Source organism: Manacus vitellinus, unplaced genomic scaffold (genome assembly GCF_001715985.3).
Source record: "Manacus vitellinus isolate BGI_N305 unplaced genomic scaffold, ASM171598v3 scaffold_3_pilon, whole genome shotgun sequence".
Classification (NCBI taxonomy): domain Eukaryota; kingdom Metazoa; phylum Chordata; class Aves; order Passeriformes; family Pipridae; genus Manacus; species Manacus vitellinus.
Window position 1 is genome coordinate 8,341,226 of NW_021940535.1, and position 21,179 is coordinate 8,362,404.

Below are 21,179 nucleotides of genomic sequence, written 5' to 3' on the forward strand. Positions count from 1 at the left end.
AACCTCCTTGGAAGCAGATCCCATCCCTGCCATATGCATGATGACCATACACTGTATTTAGACTCCATGTCACGGTGACTGGACCGGGCTTATGCAGCAAGGAAAGGGATGCATAACTGCCTGGTCTTCCAGAGGGAGAAACTGAAAACCCAGAGCCCTGCTCAGAATGCCAACTCCTGGACAAAGACCCATGGTTACATATCCTATCTGATGCCACTTGCAGGGCCAGAGGACAAGGGCTGTTCCTGCAAGAACCCTAAGGAAGAACAAGGAAGAGGGCACTGGAGAAGTGACCTCTGGCTATGCAGAGGGACCAGTTGGTGGTTTCCCACCTGCTGAAGGCTAGTGTGGAGGAAGAAAACCCAACACTGAACACTGCACCAAACAAAAAGCCAAAGCCAAGCTCCAGGAAACCATTCTGGGGCAAAATGACCCCACCAGGAGCATAAGGAAGGAGAAGGGGAAGGATGAGAGGTGCTTACGTGGAGGAGGGGTGTCTCTCCAGGTTGAGCCGGAGGGACCACTCAGGTCTCACTTCAGGTCACACAGGGACCAGCTCTGGCAGCTTTTGCAAGGCATTTGCAAGCTGCCAAGAATTTCCACTGTGTCTCTCTTTTTGGGGCTTCTCTTAATTACCTCAATTTACAAAGAGGCAAAGGAAAATAACCATCACACCTGCCTCACCCTCACAGCCAAGCCCTGCTCAGCTGTATTTTAGCAAAGATCCTCTACAGTATTAAAAGTACACTTTATTTTCTGTACAATTCCCATCCAAATCTCCAGGTGTGGAAATGTCCACTGTGTCCCCAGAAAAAGTTGCAGTTTGCTGCCATGAGACACTGTCCACAACTGTCCAGGAGGGGCACAGAGCCAGGCCCACCAAAAACAAGTGCTGATGCTTTCTAAGCGCAGGGAGGAACGCAGGAAGGAGGGAGAGGGAAAGCCAGTCCTGCTCTGCCACAGAGCCGTGAGTGACCAGAGCTTTTGACTGCTCCCTGGGTAGCAGAAGAAGCACCCTCAAGTTCATGTCATCGTTCGTGCTTAGTGTGGGAGTCGTTCCGTTCAACCGTCACCCCATTCCCATTCCGTGTCACCTCCTTCCTGTTCCAGTCCTTTTCCAGGTAAAATTCAGCGAGCACTGGGCAGTGGTCTGAAGCCACCCCACCCCAGGACCAGTTATCGGGGATCCATGGGTTTGTAAGCCCTTCTCTCACAACAGCCCAGTGACCTGCACCAAAAAGAATCAGAGAAAAAGGTAAGTAATACTGCCCAAATTTGACACAAACTGCTAACCTAACTAAAGGTTACACAACCTCACTAAAAAGCAACTATACCTGTGAAAACCTTTTTCAAGCTCCGACTGATCCAGATGTTGTCCAGCGACTTGGACCCTTGTGGGTTCTTTGTGCTGATGTTAGTGAAGGTGCTGGAAGGGACCAGGTGATGGAACTTCTCCTTCCTCAGGATGTCATGGTCACTGCTGTCTGGGGCCTGGTTAAAATCTCCGAGGATGATTACATCTTTTTCTCCTAGAAAACAGAAAAATAGAAAAGAATGGGAGGAATGGACATCCATCACTGAAGTACAAGAGGGAGAGGGAAAAATGGGAGGAGGTAAAATACAAATACTGAATAGAAAAGCTGACTGTACTCTGAACTCCTGAAAGAAATGCTGTCTAAAGCCTTTTTCACTGGCTATTTAGTCATGGTCATTCTCTTCATGACAATAAAACCAACCAGTACATGTTTGATGCTTGTTTTTAAATACAATCTAATTTATATTGGTGCCTTTTGCTTGCTATTCACTGATAGAGACAAACTCAAAGACAAGCAGTTCTTATCTTAGAGGTTTTTAGGAATCTGCGACTTTGTAAGCTTCTTTTTTTTTTCCCCTGCAAGAAATACGAATTTGCTTTAACTTGACTTGACATTGTCTTTTTACAGATTTTCTGTAAAAGTCAAGGACACTTTTGTGGGGAACCCAGGAAGACACAGCCTCATGCTGATATATATCAGTCTCAAAAGTGCAATGCTCATTCTACCTCTGCATTTGAGAAATCCTAAGGAATAAGACTGAGGAGTAGCCTGCAAGCCTGATGGCAGAAGGTAAGTTGAGAAACTACCCAGACACTCCCTGACTACAGCAGCTTTCCTTTGCCTGGCTGACTGAAGGGATACTGCTCAGATTTTTGCCTAGAGTTGAATTTTCAAAGAAACACAAACGATGACTCAAAATGCTCGTCAAAGAATCCTGTCTTCACGTGAACAGAAAATTATTTCAGTTACATTGTATTTCCAACCCGAATGAGTGAAAAAAAAAAACTCTGGACCCTAATTTCATATCCACAATTTGTGCTTTCCTAGTTCCACAGATGTGGATGCAGACATCCCAGCTGTGCACTGGGGTAAGATGACAACACCCACGGCTCAGTGCCCATCTCAAACCACTGCCAGAAACATCTGAGAAGACAAACTGAAGAATGCTGACAGCTGATAGAGATGCTTCTGCGTTACAACTTGGTACTGGAAAAGTCGAGAAAGATGCTAAAAAGGAGGCACAAATGCACAAAAAAATTATCCTAAAGATGACTTCAGAAAACAAAACTATGAGAGCCTATAAGCTTTTTCCTTCCTGGGATTGGAGTGTGGGAGGTGGTGGGGTGGACAGACAGATTGATCTACCATACTTAGTGCTCTTGGATGAACCTCATTTTGTGCTATTGCTGTAGAAGTCACTATCCAGGAGAGGGAGCACAAGCTCAACAACAAAATCTATTCCACTCCTGCCTTGCACTGCAAGAAAGATGAATTGGGAAAGGGCACAAAAGCAGCAAGACTGATGACATATGACTTACAAATACTTCAAAACATGCTGTTTGCTAAGATGCAGGGGGGCGATGGTGAAAATATTTGTGATTTCTCTACCCTTTGCAAGTCACAAATCATACTGTAAATAACATGAAGCTTAAATATTATTCTATAAAGTTTTTGGGACAGCAGTCTTCCCATCTTTGAAAGAAATAAAAAAACTGAATCTCAACCTGAGTTGTTTTAAGCTCCACCAGAACTTAAAAGAAAAATCAGTGCTTGCATAATGGGAGAACAGTGCTTGCTGTGAGCTGGTGGTATTGCATGCCTCTCATCACAAAGATCTCTTGCTTGGCAGGACCAGGAAGCTGGAAATGCCACTGCACCATCTTGGTCCTTCAGTACTAACACTTGCTTAACGGCCCAGGCAGCACTCAGCTCCTTCCCTGCTTTTAGCTTGGCCCTATAAGTGGGAAAGGGCCATTACGGAAACCTCTGGAGCACATCCTTGGGGGGTGGTGTTTAAAAATGACAGAGAGGCAGGGATCTTAACAGCAGTATCTTGATTATGCACAAAACTATTCTATTCTATACTACGTACACTTGTTTTAGCAAATCTTCAAGCCTATTTCCCTCACATGAAAAATCTATTAAAAAACCCACCATACTTGCAAGTGAAAATTTTAACTGACTACTCCATTCTGCACAGTTCAGAAACAGCAGAGGCTAAAAGATCCAGCACCTGGATGTGTGCTCAGAAGGAGGTAAGAAGTCAGCCTGCAGCTAACTGCTCAGGGAGGGAATCACTATATTCTTCACCCATTTAAGCTTTTGCATGCAGAATAACTAAGCATAAAATCGTTACGCAGTGTGAAGTTGACAGAAGGAATAGGCTGGTGCATGTTAAAGAGGCTGGAACCAAATTTGCCACCGGGGAGAGAAAGGATTGCTTCTGGTCCCCTCTCTCAGGAGCTTCTGGGACTCCCCAGATTGCAAATCAATGGGGAATATATCAGGTAGCCTGTGCTAAGCAAGGAAGAGCAAGAAACAGCAATTTTCTAGACCAACTTCATTTCCCCCTGTCCTGGCTCGCTCTCAGCCTTGCTCCTACCTCTGCCAGCTCCTGCGACAGCAACATCAATGCACACCAGCACTGAGGTTTCGTGTCTTGTCTGCCTCCCAAGATCCTGACAGACATCAAACAGCGGGAGGGAAGGAAGTGAACCCGCCTGGATCCTCCTGAGTGCGTGACTGCCCTTAACTGGACAGCCCTGGGTCTCTCAGCAGAGGCAGGGAGCAGAGCTGCACACAGTAGCTGCAGCTCTCAGGGGTCTCACAGATCAGCCTTAATGGCTCTCGGCCAAACTTAGCAAAAGTTCCAGAAGAAATCATGCCCTTGTTCATAACAAGGGATGATAATTGATCAAAAACTGCAGTCATGATATCCAGTGTTACAATGAGATGGGGGAAAAAAGAAAATCAAGACAATGTTACTGGTGCTGTGCTGTGATTTTCCTCTTTTGGAGTTAATAAGTTTAAACCTGGCAGGACTTGATTCTCCTTCTCCTCAGGAGACAGAGGCTCCTCAGCCAATGCAATCTGGTTCCTCTCCTTCTACAACAGGACAGAGCAGAAGGTGCTCCGCTACCAAGCCATCTTTTGCTGCAAAAGCCACTGACACAGACTGTAATGTCCACAAGAACCCAGAGCCTCCATCTGTTGGATGTGGTGGCATACATCACGCAGCAGCCAGGCACGTGTCCCATTCATTACCTCTCACTGGTGCTCCCAAACACATTCAGACCCACTGGGCCCAAAACAAACATGTCCTTGTCAACAGAGAACTCCTCAGGTGAAGAAAACGTCTAGTCTGTTTGCAAATGCATCTTCAAACTCACTGAAGCACCAGTGAATTCTAGCAGTGCCTGCGGGTGGCTCTTGGCCAGCAAAGCAAAGCACTGCTTTAACTCAGCCCTGTGCCGCAGTGGCTGAGCTCTGGTGTGCCAATGCAATCAGCTGAGGGACTGACAGTGCCTGCAGAAAGTCTGCAGTCTTGAAATCTGCTTCCCTGCAGGAACCGTGAAACCCTCCTTTGCTTTGCTGCAGTCCAAAGTGACACCTGTAGGACACTCTCCCTGATTTTTCCATGCCCTGAATGATTTCCCTCGTGAATTAAACAGACCCTTGAACCTCCAAATCCTTCCTGGAGAGAGTGAGATGCAGATGTTGAGAAGTATGTGATTGTAAACTGGCTGCTAAGCAGCTCCCTACTGCTTCTCAAAGGTCTTGTAAGCCTAGTGATGCATGGGTAACCCATGGAATATGGCCAAGCCATATGAGAGAAGATCACAGAATCATAGAATGGTTTGGGTTGGAAGGGACCTTAAAGATCATCTATTTCCAACCCCTCTGCCATGGGCAGGGACACCTTCCACTAGACCAGGTTCCTCGAAGCCCCATCCAGCCTGGCCTTGAACACTGCCAGGGATGAGGCACCCACAGCTTCTCTGGGCAACCTGTTCCTGTGCCTCATCACTCTCATAGTAAAGAATTTCTTCCTAATATCTAATCTAAATATCCTCTTTCAGTTTAAGGCCATTCTCCCTTGTCCTATCCCTACATGTCCTTGTAAAAAGTCTCTCTCCAGCTCTCTTGTAGGCACACTCTAGGTACTGGAAGGCTACTATAAGGTCTCCCCAAAGTCTTCTCCAGACTGAACAACGACAGCTATCTCAGCCTTTCTTCATAGGAGAGATGCTCCAGCCCTCTGACTATCTTCATGGACCTCCTGTGGGCTTGGCCCAACAGCTCCACGTCCTTCCCCTGTTGGGAGTCCCAGAGCTGGATGCACTGCTCCAGATGGGGTCATACGGGAGCAGAGTAGAGGGGTAGAATCACCTCCCTTGACCTGCTGGCCATGTGTCTTTTGATGTGATTGGCTTTCTGTTCTGCAAGCACACATCGCTGGCTCATGTTCAGCTTCTCATCCACCAATACCCCCACGTTCTTCTCCTCAGGACTGCTCTCAATCCATCCAATACCCTGAGCCCTGGGTCCAACCACTACATTCAGAATAGCACGTGTGTGTTGCCCATGCTCACCGCACTGAAGATGAACTTGTGGAATTCCTGAGAGAAGACAGAAGAGCTGCTGCAAAGAGTTAGCTACGAGCAGCCAACAGCCACCATGTCTCTCCAGTACCAATGAAGGAAAAGAAAGAGGGGGGAAAAAGGAACCAGGACCCACTTGTCTAATGGAGAAATATGGGCACACTAGTGTTCTGCATTACAGGAGGCTGTGGATAGTAAACAGTAAACAACATTCCTCAGATGCTCACGTGCCTCCTCATAAGAAGAAAGGATAGTTAAACAGGCATCTGTTAGCAAAATGGGAACAGAAACTCAAATTTACTGCAGTACCCACAGACAAATAAGTTCTTATTACCCATATTTTATGGATTGATTTGGAAGAAATTGAAGGATGGCAGTAATTTTAAGCATGACATTCATTTTGGCAGGGTAATTCAGTACTTCAAAGTAACACATGTGCGTTCCCATTTGTTTAGGAAACCACACCTGCATCCCACAGGTTTGGAGGAATCTGAATCTCATTTTTTGTGAAAGACTAAGCCAAGAACAAGCTTGCTCCAGTAAGGTGCCTCCCATATGAAAATTAAAACATAAAGAGAATGCCAACAATCTAAATTTAGACGCAATGGAAGTGCAACTCAATTGACTTCAGAAGAGCTACACACTTATTTGTGTCTCAGTTCAGCCTTTGGGGATTAAACAAACAATCCTTTTGTTCACCTTCATCCTTTCCAATTTTAAAGTAAGTGGACAAATACTTTAATCAGTAGCACTTAAAATAGCTCTGACTGACTTCTGCAGCTCAAAAGGAACAACGATACAACACGCATGAAAACTGCAAATACCTGTGGTGTTATACAAGAGGGATATTAACACTTCCAAGTGACCAACCTTATTAAACTGGGCCAAGTTGAAAATCATCACGCATACAACCTTGCAACCCTTTCACATCTTTGTTAAGCAGTAAACAAAGGGCTAGATTTTTTTATTCCTATAACAAGATCAGCAACATCTGAAACATTTCGTTCTGCTTCATAGGAAACTGAATATAATTTGCAAGCTTCAAAGTAAGAAGCAAATTTGCAGAAACAAGGTAGAGAAATTCAACTGCTATTACATTGCTCAAGTTCAGATCTACATTCTGGTGTCATTCTTTTCTCATTAGTAGCTGCCTCCTGATTTACATTGGGTTTTCCAAAGAGCTTTCAATTATCCAAAAAGTAAATATATAAACCTACTTCTCTTGAGGGGGAAAAAAAAATAAGCTTTGTTCTGATATCAGGTAGGTGTCATTTCCACAAAGTATTTAAAATGGGGTCTCAACTCTGGTGTCCTTTTTTTCCTTTGGCAGAACTTGCTCTTACAGTAGCATAAAATCAGAAGGAACTTCATTTGAAAAAATGATGTCAAAGCCAGTAGGATTCCCTGTGCTGTTTGTGTTAATTAGGAAAGACTATAAGACAGGGAGAAAGAGAAAAGCACATTTGTCATGCTATGCATCATTCAAATACAAATGCGGGTAAAGACAATTGTGAGGTTGATGAGGATATTTGTGAAATGCTCACTGAAGTAGATTTTATTCTTTTTAAAATTCCTTTTAATTAGATAAACGCCAGTGTGCACGTGACAGCTGGCAGGAAAAAACCTGCCCTACCTTTCAGAGTCTCCTGCAAACTCTGCGCACAGGCTGCCAGTTTGTGGCTGTCGTGGTTCTTCCCGGTATTCTCTCCCGCTGAGGATGGCAAGGCCAGGTGAAGGTTAACCACCGTTAGATCATTCATTCCAACCTGGGGGAGGAAGGAGGAGAAATCAATGCCGTGCGGACAGGGCACGGAAGGTCAACAAGCAAAACCATGTGCCTGCTCCCAGTACTTTCAGTAGTAAATTTGGAGGACTAGGACTCCCTCTGCTATGTATGTGGTGTGTTTTGGTGTGTCTTGTTTTGAGGAGGAAGGGGAGGGAGGCATTTTGCAGCTTTGTGTGCCTTAACCTGAAAGCCTCTCAGTTCTGGTGAAACTGGTTTGCATATGCAAACAGCTCCCTTCCACCACAGTTGCAGAAAGAAGTCAGCTGCTTATGAAAATCAGTTTATGTAAAACCAGTTATTAATAAGCTACAAATAATGTCATGGTCATTACAGGGGCTAATTACTACTGTCTTGTGATTAGCCCTAGTTCGTCACAGAGACTAACCAAGAAACTTAATGTACCTTGAAAGGAGCTGCAATCTTCTTCTTACCTTCTGGGAATCACTTGGAACAAGTAATACTTACTCCTAATATTGACCTATTTGCATAATTATTTAATTACTAGTAATTTATTTATTCATAATTATTTGATCAATGCTTCTCTCAAAGCATCACCAGACATGTCAAATTGGATTCCTCCATCACAGCCTGTGCAGAGATGGGCTCCCTCTGCTTACATGTTTGCTTGAGCTTATGTACAAGAACTGTTTTCAAAACTGATGACATTGTTTTAGATGGGTTCAGCCTAGTGAAAAAGCTTTGTAATGGAAACTCTGCAGTATGATAGCAACATAAGACAGGCTAGCCCGAGTCTCTCTGCAGCACTGTGCCTTATACACACACACACACACACACACACACATATATACATAATCTATCTCCATTCTCCCTGCACTTATCCCTCTTTGTGGCACTGACAAGAATAACAGCCTTGTGGCTGGCTGCTGCTGGACACACACCTCATTCTGCCTGTGTTAATTTGGTAAAAGACAAACAAGGTGACTGGTGACTTCTGTCACACTCTCAGTGGCTATGGATAGTATTGAGGATCCATGACCCTCACATTCTCAAATGCTCCCTTGCAGCAGGGCTTGCTGCCACAGGAGCAAGGGAAAGGACTGACTGTGATGAACTACCATATGTCCACTAAGCACTTGTCCATAATCAAGCCATGGGACAGTGATGAGATAGGTTAGAGGCTCATGCAAATTATTATCTGTTAGAAGTCTCTTTTCATCTTACCCAAGTTCTTTCTAACAAAAGCTCTGCAAGGGTCAGCTGGCACAATGGCAGTTACCTTGAAATGTGCAAGATAGGGGTGAGGATATGAGTGCCTCCCGTTGCCGTTAGTCTGTGCGCTCTCCTGAGATGAGGCATCTTTCAGCTCAATGCCAGCTGTTGTATCCCAGAGGAAGCCAGAATATTCAACTCCCTGAAATTAAAAACCGAGAGACACAGAGATCAGGTGGAAACGCTTCTTTATCGCACCCCAGCCAAACCCCCCCACCAGATGTGGGAGGAACACTTCCTGGGCACCTCCACTGACTTCACCGAAAACTGAGCGTGCCAAGCTGAAACATGCATTGCTATACTACTCACAGCCCCTCACACCTGCACGGTGGTAATTTTGGATACTCAGGTAATTTTAGCACTGCTCGGTCCTGCCAAGGATTTAATAATCTGTTTTATTTTATACAGGCAGGGCATGTTCAAGACCACCACAGGGGTGAAAGATGCTGCCTCTCATGTGTGTGTTCAGGCTGATGTGGTCCTTGTTTCCTCCTAGTCCAGGCAAAGCACCAGATTCCTCTGAGCACGGTCAATAATGAGGTAGTTCTTTACCCACAGGATTATTTTTCTAACCATGAGCTCAGTCTCACTGGGTGGCTGCTAGGGCTTGCAGTAGACAATGCTGCACACAGTTGTTCCTTCTCCACAGACCATATGCCATCTCACAGCCTTCTGTCGCCCGTAAGCTAAAAACACCTTGACCCCTTCAGTCTCTTGGCATGAAATCTGGTCTAGACCTCTCAGCCCTGTCAATCTTTGCTGTCTGTTTTCCAGTTTGAACATTTCACACTCAGCTCTGTGCTCCTTTCATCCTGCATGGGCTTTTTTTTTGATAATTTCATGATATGGAATTGGCATTTTCAGAAAGCTGCCTACCCTGGTCGCATCAGCAGCAGTACCTGATTCAAAGCCTCCCCTCCCATCACCCAGACACCATTTTCCTTGGCACCATTCAAACCCACGTCCCTTAGCGAATCATAGTTAAATCCATCGGAAAAAAGAGTTTTCTCCATTTCAGCTGCAATAAAAAAGTGTTAACTGTTCCACTGACTTCCCAAGAGCCTTGAAAGTATTAAGGTTGGCTAAAATTCCTTGGCAGCTCCTTTGATAACTAACCCTTAAATACTGACAAAATTATTCCCCCAGTCAGAAGTCTAAGGTCTGAAAACTGCTACAGGAAAAGATGTGGAAGAATAAAACTGTTATCAACAGGTGTTTGCTATTTCCTGGCTCCAGTCTTCACATCAACATGGCGGTCAAAAGTCATTGCCTGGTTGAAGGCCAAATGCTCGGCGTATGTGGAAGCACGAGCCTGAAGCACCATCCAGTATTTTGCATTATTTAGCCCTGTAGAGCCTCCTGAGATTGGTTTGTGCTTAAGATGCTCTGTTCGTGAGGTTACACCGTGTTACCTCATGGCATTGCATTTGTGTACGTGGTGTTCAAACCTGACTGGCTCATTAACTAGCCCAGTGTTAGAAGAGACTTTTTGGCTTATCAGAGGGTTCTCCAGCACAGTCAGATTTCTGTTAAAGTAGCTAAAAAGCAGAGTCAGTAGATAAAATTTCTATTCTTAGCTTGGCCACACATTTCTCTCATAATTTTGGGAACCATTCATCCTTATTTCCCTACCAGTAAACCGAGGTGGATGACAAGTTTTATTTACTCAGTCCATAGTCAAAACTGCCATTGTTATCTTTGGAAATACAGTTCAAGAAAGAACTGATGGAAGACTCTGGATTTAACATAGAAACTCTGAGATGTTTATTAATAATTCTTGGGAAAAGAAAAAAAGTGGAGGGAACAACTTTCACAGTTTTGCACAACTATTTATATTCAGTGTTTTAATGATCTGGCCTACCAAGAGATCCCAAAGGAAAACTCCAGCCAGGAATAAAAATTAAAATAAATAAAATAAAAAATGCCCTGGAGGGCATTTGCACTGTGCATTGCAATTAAGTGTGAATTGTATTAAACCTTGGACACATTCAGACCCTCCATGCCTGTCTGGTGGTAGCTACAGTCCAATCCTTGTGCTGCTCAGGTAGCGGGTTTTAGCTGGAGTTTGGTTTCTTGTTCCCCTTCATTCTTGGGTTTTACTCAGAAGGGCAAGAAAAAGAGGTGTGCCTCCCAAAAATCACCAGTGAACAGGGATGCAACCTGATTTGGAAAAGTCAAATTAAGGAAATGTGGATTCCAAGGAGAGTGGTTACAGGACACAACTGAAGCCACAGTAACAACAGTGCTCAGAATAGATCATTCCAGATCAAATAGCTTGTTCAACACAGCCTCATGTACTGCAAGGCACCACTTGTAACATAACAGGTCTCCATTCCCTCTTTTACCCCACAACAACATCCCCACTCTGATGACTGCATCATGAAAATGACCCTGATCAGTAACAAAAGGCTTGAGCTCGAGGAGGACCTTCCTCTGAAAACTCATTAGCACCCTTAAAGGGAAAAAAAGAGACACTTCCTTTGGGAAACACTGCTTTTGGGCACTGTTAGTCACGTCCAGCCCAATGCAGCTATATCTTGAATATTGTCAAAAGTAGCAGGTGCAGCTGTCACCACCATATAAATTAATACCTCTCTACAGTATATACACATATTTCCACAGCAGAAGACGCTGCAGGGAAAAGCACAGTGCAGCACGGTGCAGGTTTCAAATGGTGTCCACAGCATTTTTAACACCTGTACAAAGCACTCTGGAGAACGTAGGAGATAAAGTCTTCTAGGTGAGGACGGCAGGTTGTATGGCCCCTCTGCAGACTCTTCACTTGCAAACTAGGAAAATGGGGAGCCCTTACAAATGCCAGCCAGTGCAGCATCAGGGAACAACCTCAGGTGATCAGCACAAAAAAATTCACAAGTACTGCTGCCTACCAGGGGCAAAACTGAGGCCTCTTTCCTTGCCCTAATGTGTAGCCTTTCTTCTGTATTTCTGTACTGCCTTTATCCACCATACCTCCCACAAACACACACACACCTTCCTCCTTAGAAGCACACCACAATTCTTCCAAAACATCAATCGCGACGTCAAATTGAAAGCTATAGGAACAGTCAGCATAAAAAACAAGAAATGCAAACCTTTCCAAAAAGGATTTGCAATGTGTGTTGCCTTAAACATCCAAAATACATCCTTGGTTAGAGGGAGAAAAGAAAGCAAAGCCAAAGTTCAGACTTAGGGATTAATGTACCTTGTGTAGCTGGCCTGAGGGTTTCTCGGAAACAACACCCTTCCAACATCCTCTAGGGCCCTTCCACTTGCGGATGTTTGGCAGCGTTGGCTGGTTCAGCTCCATACAAAACTAGAGAGAAAAGAAAGAGGAAAAAAAAAAATATCAGCTTCGTAGGGTTTTTAAAAAATTGAAAAATAAAGCATGTAATAAAGCATTGGTAAGAGGCACAGTGGAGCACAGGCTGTGCTCTTTGCCCTCCCTGAAGGCTCACAAAGGAGGTGGTCTGAGTCACATCCCAGGCTGACTCACCCCTGACTTGGAGATAAATAAAAATTAAAATAACTTATGGCAAATGCTGCGAGTAGAACGTTTCTCCCTCAGACCCTTTTTTTTCCCCCTCCAAAGCTACTTGTTTGATTGGAAACGGATTGCCTCTGTGCTGCTTCCAAAGATGTTGACTGCACCAAATCCCATCCCTGCCAGGGGCTTCAGGAACAGCTGCTGAATACTCCCAGGGGTCAGGAGGCCTCCACAGTGTGGCTGGCTCCACTCCAACAATGCAGCCACTGGCATGACACAAGAGGAAGGGTGTAGGCCAAGCTCAATAGCTGGTGTTTGGGGGCTAAGGTTCCTCTGACTTTATGCCAGGGACACGTGGTTGAGAACCTCCACGCATGAGGGAAGTGGCTGCACACTCGCACGCAGTTCCAGCACGTCCTTCTCACGCTCCCTAGAGGTTTTTGTCTTCCTGGTCACTGCTATACAACCATAGCACTCAGACACTGTTATGTGTCCAAGCACATGGTCAGAGCTTTAGAGGCTGCGCCCTAATACCCAACAGATCAGGGATACTGCAACAGTGGACACCGTGGAGAACCACTGAGCCCACCTGGGTAACATCCTGAGATTGATACATAAATAAATAAAAAAATAAATATTAATAAAAACCACCCTGGAAAATCTGGAATCTGGAACTCACTGATGTGGACAATATGGAACACATTTTGCCAGGAGTTTCAAAATAAGGCTTAACAGGAGGAGCTAGAGTCCTTGGCAAAGCTGATGCTGGCTTCAGAAAGGCTCAGCCTGGAAGCTGGCAGGGATAGGCATCAATCAAACACCCTGGCTGTGCTGCAGGTTCTGGCTGTGTAGAAAGGGGATAGTTAAAAGTCATCACTGTGAAAGAGCAACAGGGACTTCCACTGTGCATCATTTTGTTCTGACATTGGAGAAACTGTGTGAAAATGCAGAGGCTTTCATAGTGAAAGAGGACCCTCAGACAAAATTTTGTATCCAAAATGTCCCTCCAGATCAAGCAGCAATTTAACAAAGAAGGATTTTCAAGGCAAACAATAACAGTGTATACACAGCAACTCTTTGCAGTGGAGCATGCCAAACGCAGTTTGAAGAGCTACAGAGCTGCATAGATATAAGAGTTTCCTACATAGGTACCAGTAAAATGATGGAATAGTTATTGTCATGTTTATTTTATGTTTTGATTCAAAAATGAAAAATAAAATCTTGCTCTTGCACTGACTGCCCTGGCTGCAAGTTCAGCATCCTGGAGGCTGAAGCTGTAAGCAGTGATTTTCAGATGCACAAAACCCAGCCACTCTTTTTTGCCTCAGAAGGCCAAGCGTCATGCAAAAACACATGGTACACCTTTTAAAACAGTTTTCTGACACGTAGAAGTTGGCTGGGGCTTCTTATTCAAGATGCCACACTAGCACATCACATGGTTGCCCGTTATGTACCTTCAGGTAGAGCTGGGGTTGGGCAACAAGGAAGCACACAGAGTGTTTGCACGGCCTGGGAACAGAGCCTGGCTCTCAACTTATCACCAGGTGCTACCCCAACAAACACGATAAATCACGGCAGCAATAATTACTCATTCCTGGTGCCACCCTGATGTCTTTAAACAGGGTGAATTTTGTGAATGAGTTTCTTAACATTTAAATAACTTAAATCAGCAAAAAAAATATAGGAGTTCAAGTGTAACCTGACAAAAGAGTTAACTTATCTCTGAGTTGCAGCTGTCTAGAAAGTCCAGCCAGCACAAAGCATATGACACGGGTGAATAAATCCTACAGAAACCATCACTTTATTAAAAAGAGCATCTGCAGTCAACTAGTTTGAATAGTTTGTTTCCTCCAGATTGATTTTTTTTAAGGCCTTGATTTAACTTTGTGCAAACAAAAAGATGACAAATAAGATTACATGGTTTGTCCAGAAAAAAAAGCCATCAGCCCATTCTGGGTACGGCTGCAGCAATGAAGAACTTGGCCTACAGCAGCTGACTTCAGTCTGTGCCCATTTTCCAGGGCTTACAGGCGTACAGATTTTGAAGCTGTGACAGCATACTTGCTGAGGTCATGTTTTTTTGCTGAAGTGAGAAGGGCATTTTTCAAATCATGTTGTTCTGCCCACAAAACCCAACGTCAACCAACATTACGCTTTCCCTCATGCAGTAAAAATATACAGGCAAGCTCCTAGCCCACAATGGGAATGAAAAAAAAATGCCTTTTCTCTCTGCAAAACTAAGTTAGACCTATGCCAATCCCTTGGAGAAGCAGTTCTTCAAGTGGTAAAGAAAAATGAAAATTAAAATCTCAGTCAATAAGAACAACTTTTTTTTTTTATTTTACCCAAATCCTCTTAAGAAAAAAAGCTCTAGTTTTGTTTTTCTCTAGAGCCTTTCAGGCTGCAACTTTCATGAAATTTAATCAGCTTCTTCATAACATGCTACACATACCAAGTCAAAGCTCACACGCATACCATAAGACCAACAGTACCAGGGCTTGTTCTCTTATGCCCTGTATTACATCTACGCTCCAAGGCATACTCTAAGCAAAGAGCAGACTGTGCTCGTGAGAGGTCAACTCCCTTGTGCCAGGTACCTACCTGCCCATTGGATTCAATGATCTTAAAGGTCTTCTCCAACCCAAAATGAGTCTATGAGTCTATGATTGCCCCCATTTGGCATGCAAGGTGCCAACAAGGGCCACCACTCCAGGAACTGGGACAAGCTCCATTGCCTTTGCTTATTGGCTTACTTTCCCAAGAAGAGAGTTTCCAAAGACATAATTGTTCTTTGTCCACCCTGATAAAGAGCTGGCACCTGTTCCTCCCAGCCTGTCCAGAGGCAGAGACAGGTACAGTAATGAACTTATGAGTGATATTGGAAAAGAACAGAGGGCAGCTGGAGAAGCTGAAGAAATGCACATTTGAGGAGGGACTGGAGAGGGGAAGGCAAGGGGTCTTGGATGAATTTGGGAGTGCATAAAAAAAATATGTTGGGCTGGTACGTGCTGGAGATTATGAGGAAGTTACAGACTCCCTAACACACCTACCTGCCTCCCCAGGACACTGCAAACACTGCCAACAAAAGCATCTAATTTGTGCATAAAGTTAGATCTCTTCAGGTGCAGGAACTCTGCCCACTAGGAGAGCTGCCAGCAAGCACCCTGCAGTAGCCCATAAGCAGCTCTCACCACCCCTTCTTCAGGATGCTCTGGTTACTCTGTGTTTCATTTTGGGGTGCTATTTATGCATCCAGTTCCATTTGTGCAGCAGTACCATCCTTGACAGATGATGACACCACTCCACATCTTTGCCTGACAAGCATTACTCCTGTAATACCAGCTCTTGGGACCACCCTGAGCCAGCAACTTCCCTTTTGCTCAAAAAGAAGATGGACTACTCCTAAACTCTGAGGAATCTAAATGTGACCCAGGAAAACAATGTCTTGGGGTTTAATAATAATTTCAGACTTGGAATAAGCACAGAGGCTATGAGAAGAGTAAGGAGAGAAGGAGCAGTGAGGAAGAGATTCCGGGGTGAGCCTATTGTTATGACACTGTGCATCCTGGTGCAGTAATCATCACCTGAACTTCAGAAAGGCACTCAAAGAAATTAAATGTCCATTTTGGTTAATTACCACAGAAGCTTTCAGGCCAAAAAGGGCACTGCAGCTAAGGTAAAAAACCTGCTTCACCAAAGCAAAGGTGATTTTCATTCCTCTTAATGAAGAAGAGAGATGAGAACTAGGAAATAAATATTCCTTTCAAAATGACACATATACACAGTTACTTTTCTTTTAGCAAGCACTAGAGGGAGCAGCTTTAATGAGTACCAGAGGGAGTAAGAGACTTGTATCAATTCCTTATCATCTCAGCTATGTGGAGGTGTCATATTAGTAAAGATTTCCCCATCAACATGGAGAAAAAAATTTGGAGTTCAAGGTAAGGGCTGTTCCATGCTACAGAGCATCTCACAGTGACGGATTTGGTGCTTCTGGAAAGGGTAAACAGAAGATCTCTAAGATATACCATCTAAATTGTGCAGTGGCACTTAAGGAGAAGCTCCCCAACTTTCTTCAATAAAACTCTCATTCTGAAACATGGTCTAATATATTTCTGACAGAAGATACAACAAAATGGACAGTGGCTTCATAAGATCATCTGGCACTGCTCTTTTTTAATCCATCTTTTAATACATACATGACTTCCCTGCTCCATCCCTACGTACTGTATAAACTAAAAATTAAATGCACATTGTCCTTTCTTTTCTTTATTCATCCAACTGGACTTTTATTTCTCATTGAAAAAACAGACTCAATCTACCACATACAGGATACAGCTACAGTTGGTGCACCCTAAAGAAGCTTGACCCAGAAAGTCAGGAGCAGAAACATTACAAATATCTCTGAGAAGCTGAAATCAACACCTTTGGTTTTCAAGCAAAACTTCCTGATTTGACACCAATGTCCCAGAAGAAGACTGTTGTGTTAGATCACATTTGTGAATAGGAATAGGTGGAGTTAAGGGGTGGAGAGATTTGTGGGTACTGTATTTTATGGAACTGGCTATTGAGGTAGGGGCAGGGAAAGGTCAGAGGCTTCAGGACTGTTGTCCTGGTGCGGGCACACGTGACGGCACAACACAAGTCAAGATGCAAGACATAGCCAGGCCAGGATGCTCAGCGCACTTCTGCAGCCAGATAACACTGAATTGACTTCCCACAGGCTGGAGCAACTCAGGAAGAGGACACAGAGGAGCATCAGGCCTTTCAGAGACATCTGGATTCTCCTAGAACCAAAGGTAACAGCACGGAAGGAAGCGTTATTGTGGTTAAAGGCTGAAACAGAGACTCAGCATTGGATCCCCATTTCCCACTGACAGGAGTGTTGTCTCAGGCCTTTATTGCTTGTTTGCCTTTCCCTCAAGCATATCCTTTTCCTGTTTGCAACATAGTAAAAAAAAAAAACACACAAGAACTAGATGAATCCACTGCCATGGGGGAAGCAGTCACAAACTCTCTTCAGAGGAACCATGTAAGTAACAGGAGGGGAAGTTGGAGTGACTCTATGTTAAGACACAAGATTTTTCACATGCCCATGGAACTAGTCCCTTCTAGGAAGACTTAATTAAAGACTGCATAATGTTTATTGCTTGTGTGGTTCAAGTGTTGATATCATAAGGGCAAATAAAACTTGGCAGGCAGATGGGGGCCCAATAAGCAGATAATTATGGATGTTTTCAAAGGAGAACCACCCCCCTCCAGGGAATCAGTTTCATTCTCAGCCACATGTATATATATATCATGTATACATACATCTGTGATGGAAAAAAATTTCTACTTCTCCATATTGTACATAAATCTATAATGGCATTAGAGCTGAAGAAATAATAATTTTTAAAAAATTATAAGGTTTAGGAAGAAAATTCTAGGATGAAAAAAAAAAGATAAGGAACCAATCCACTGAAAGGGTAAAAGTCACAGATTTACTCATGGAAACCTTATCTGCCCCTTTGGCCATGTTAGTGTGTCCTGTTTGTACTGGGTCATTGAGACCTGGGGGAATACTTTCCCACCCTTTATATGCTGATTTGTCGTTCCTAGAACTAAACCAAAACATCCAGATTCATGACTGAATAAATCCTTGCTACCCTCCACGTTCTTCACAAACATTATCTAATGCATCCTTCAAAAAGCTCCATAAATTTTGTGAGAGGTGAAATCAAGGTAAAGCCCTTCAGCAAAGCCAAATATTCCACACTGTCTCTCTTCAGAAATGCAGCACCTGTAAGCATTGTCACCACTTCTACACACCTTCGTGTGCTATGGACATACAAAGATCATTTGTTGGCATAATGTGCATGCGAATTGGGGTCCCAAAGCTTGGTCCATCTGAAGGCACCTATGGCTTTTTCATCAACTCCAGATGAACTCATTTGTTTTTGCAGAAAATGTGCTGCTTCTGCTTCTTAAAGAGCATACCAGTAATTCAGACACCCATAGAGGAAGGATTTCTTTCCTCTGAAGATCAGATTCTCACTCAGCTCCTAAATGACTGCTCCAGGCACCACGTTATGGACTGCAGAGTCAACACTTACCATGCTGCAGCCTCACCACCCAGCAGTGTTGTGGTGACCTGAATTCCCAGCTTTGCTGCAAAAAACACTTCTAAGCTTACTTAGAAAAGGAAACCTCTGGGACTGAGCTTCTCAGAGGAGATAGAACAAGGAAGGATCATTTTTCAAGCCCAACAATACACAGGCTAGAAACTAAGTTGTCCAAGTCCCTCTGCCTGCTTCAGAGGGGTGTAATTCTGTGTCTGCAGAGGGGCACTGGTTGGCAAAGCATCAGAGGACCCCATCATTTCGGCACTCTCGGTTTGGCAGCAGCTAAGTGATGCCTGGCAAGACTGGAAAGCTTTTCAAATCGAAGGCATTGTTTCCCACATCAGGTATCTGAGCCCCATCTTGAACTTGACTCTCTTTTGAACCTGCATATGGATGTGAATCCAGCTGGACACGCGCCTCTCTCCTGCCACTGCTGTGTTACTCACCTATTGTACTTCATGAATGTGTGGGAAATAATTATGCTGATAAGCTTAACATTATCTCAGTTATCAAAAGTGTCTAATGGTTTGTTTCCATATACAAACCTATTTGAATCAAGTCACTTGTGGGTTTTTTTTTAAGTCAGGCTTTACAGGATCAGCTGGGGAGTGGTAGGAGCCTAAGTTTGCACTCCCACATTATTTGCTTTCCCTTTTGAGTACTTATTTTGGCAAAACTTAGCAGTGAGTTTCTACACTGCCCTCCAAGATGAATTAAAGCTTACCACAGCCACCCAACTGTTTAATTCTTTGTAATATCTAAGAGGAAATTACTTTCTTGAGCTTTGAATATATGATTAAAAAACAGATTGTAGCACATAAAACTCTCTTTTAATCACAGTGTTCTCAAGACAACAATGCAGATCATTCACTGACCTGTTCTCCTACCTTCATCCTAAACAAAAGTGATTATTTATAACACTGTATTTTTATACATCTTCAAAAGGAAGCCAGGGAAGAACCTTTGGTGCAGAGCAGCAAAACAACAACTGAAAGAGGCAATGCAATAACTCCCCAATACATTTTAAGTGCTCAGGCCACTAGTAAAAAATTGTGGAATGCTCAGCTACCTATTGTCAAAATGGAATACTCACTATCTTTCAACCAGTTTGCCATTTAATAGGAAGGTGTCTTCATGGATGCTTGGTGGAAGTCTGTGCTGCCCTTTTCCTGTGGAAGAGTACAGCCATATTTGGCAGGCCTCCATGAAGGAGAAGTTTTGTGGGTTCTTAATTTCTCATGTTTCCATTCACAAGCTGAGCTTTTAACTTGTACTTCGTGAGACAGACTCATCTGGCAGAAGACATTTCCTGACTACTTCTTTTCCTACTCTTAAGGATGTTCTTTCTGTTTTTAAACATAACACAGGAATTAACGCTCAAGAGGTCATCAAGGATGGTCATAAATCTTTGCAATTTATTCTTGAAGTCTTTTCAAGAGAGTGTTTTATTCTTCATAACTAGGCAGTATAATCATTGACATGTCAGAGGACCAATGTGATATAAGGAAGAGTAAAAAGAAACCCTCATGACTATGAGGTTATCTTTTTCATCAAGCTGGTTTTATGAGAGGTGAGTGGTTGAGTTCAAGCACTTCCGCTATGTTGTCATAAAACAGTACCCAGCTCAACTGGGAAGCTCTGCTAAAATCATAGAATCATGAAAATCATGAGCATCCATGCAGCAGTTGTTCGGAGACCTGAACTACATGCTAATTTGGACTAGATATAACGTACTGCGCAATCAGGAGTTGGTGGCTTCCTGGGAACCCCTCTTTTGTTGTTGTTGTTTTTGTTTTCTTTTGGTTTTTGTTTAATTCCTGGGATGATTCTTTTCTCATGAAACTCAGGAATTGATTTCTCTGGTGCAGTCTAAAGCAACGTCACTGTGAGTACAACCTTACCCACCCAGTAACTATCAGGACTACACAAGATGACAATGAGTTTATCAGAACCTAGCCCCTAATATGGAAGGTAAATAGAAAATCATCCTATGAAACATGAGATACAAAAGTGATATGAAATAGTTTCTTGTTAACCAATTCAAAACATCCTGAACAAACCAACCAGTGAGCTCTATCTATTTGCCATGATCTGACTCTCCTGATCTGCACACTGCCTTCAGCCAGAGGAGAAGGGGAGGGAGAAAAAATATGCTAATACAAAAGAAAAGCAAATAAAACTGAAAGAGAATGGGGAAATCACAATATTTGAATGCTATTAATCAAGGAAAACTGCTTAAGCATTTAAGATAACTAGGTCTCTCTCTATTCCCATGATAAAAATTTACTAATTTCTAGAGATGATGGTAAGTGAGTTGGGTGTTTTGTGGCTTCATTTCTTTCCTACTGTTAGTATTACTGTTTTCCCCAGCTGATTTACATCTCTGCTTAGAGCAAGCATTCTTTCCCATGGTAAGAACACAAAAACAAGGAAGAAAGAAACACATAATGTGACTCACAACCATTGACAGCCTCAAGTATTTATTCTTCCTTCAGGCATTGATTACACCAGCCTACAGAACACTGTGCCACCTTCTGTAAAGTTATTTAAATTGGTCTCACCTCCTAATCCATTACTTTTTTTTTGGATGCTTATTATCACAGGAGGATCGCTTCCAGGCTGCTAGCATTAGGCCATGTTATCTCACCTTTAAAAAAA

General features: G+C 43.4%; 1 protein-coding gene across 1 annotated transcript in view; it reads right to left on the reverse strand.

Moving 5' to 3' along the window:
• Positions 1-729: 729 nt before the first annotated feature.
• Positions 730-21,179, reverse strand: part of EEPD1 (endonuclease/exonuclease/phosphatase family domain containing 1) — a 62,048-nt gene continuing 41,598 nt past the window's right edge. The window contains exons 3-7 of the mRNA XM_008921128.4: positions 12,136-12,246; positions 8,941-9,075; positions 7,551-7,683; positions 1,335-1,529; positions 730-1,228 (exon numbers count right to left, since the gene is read on the reverse strand). Of these exons, the coding sequence (XP_008919376.3) occupies positions 1,029-1,228; positions 1,335-1,529; positions 7,551-7,683; positions 8,941-9,075; positions 12,136-12,246 (774 nt within the window). The 3' untranslated portion in view covers positions 730-1,028. The remainder of the gene's footprint in view (positions 1,229-1,334; positions 1,530-7,550; positions 7,684-8,940; positions 9,076-12,135; positions 12,247-21,179) is intronic.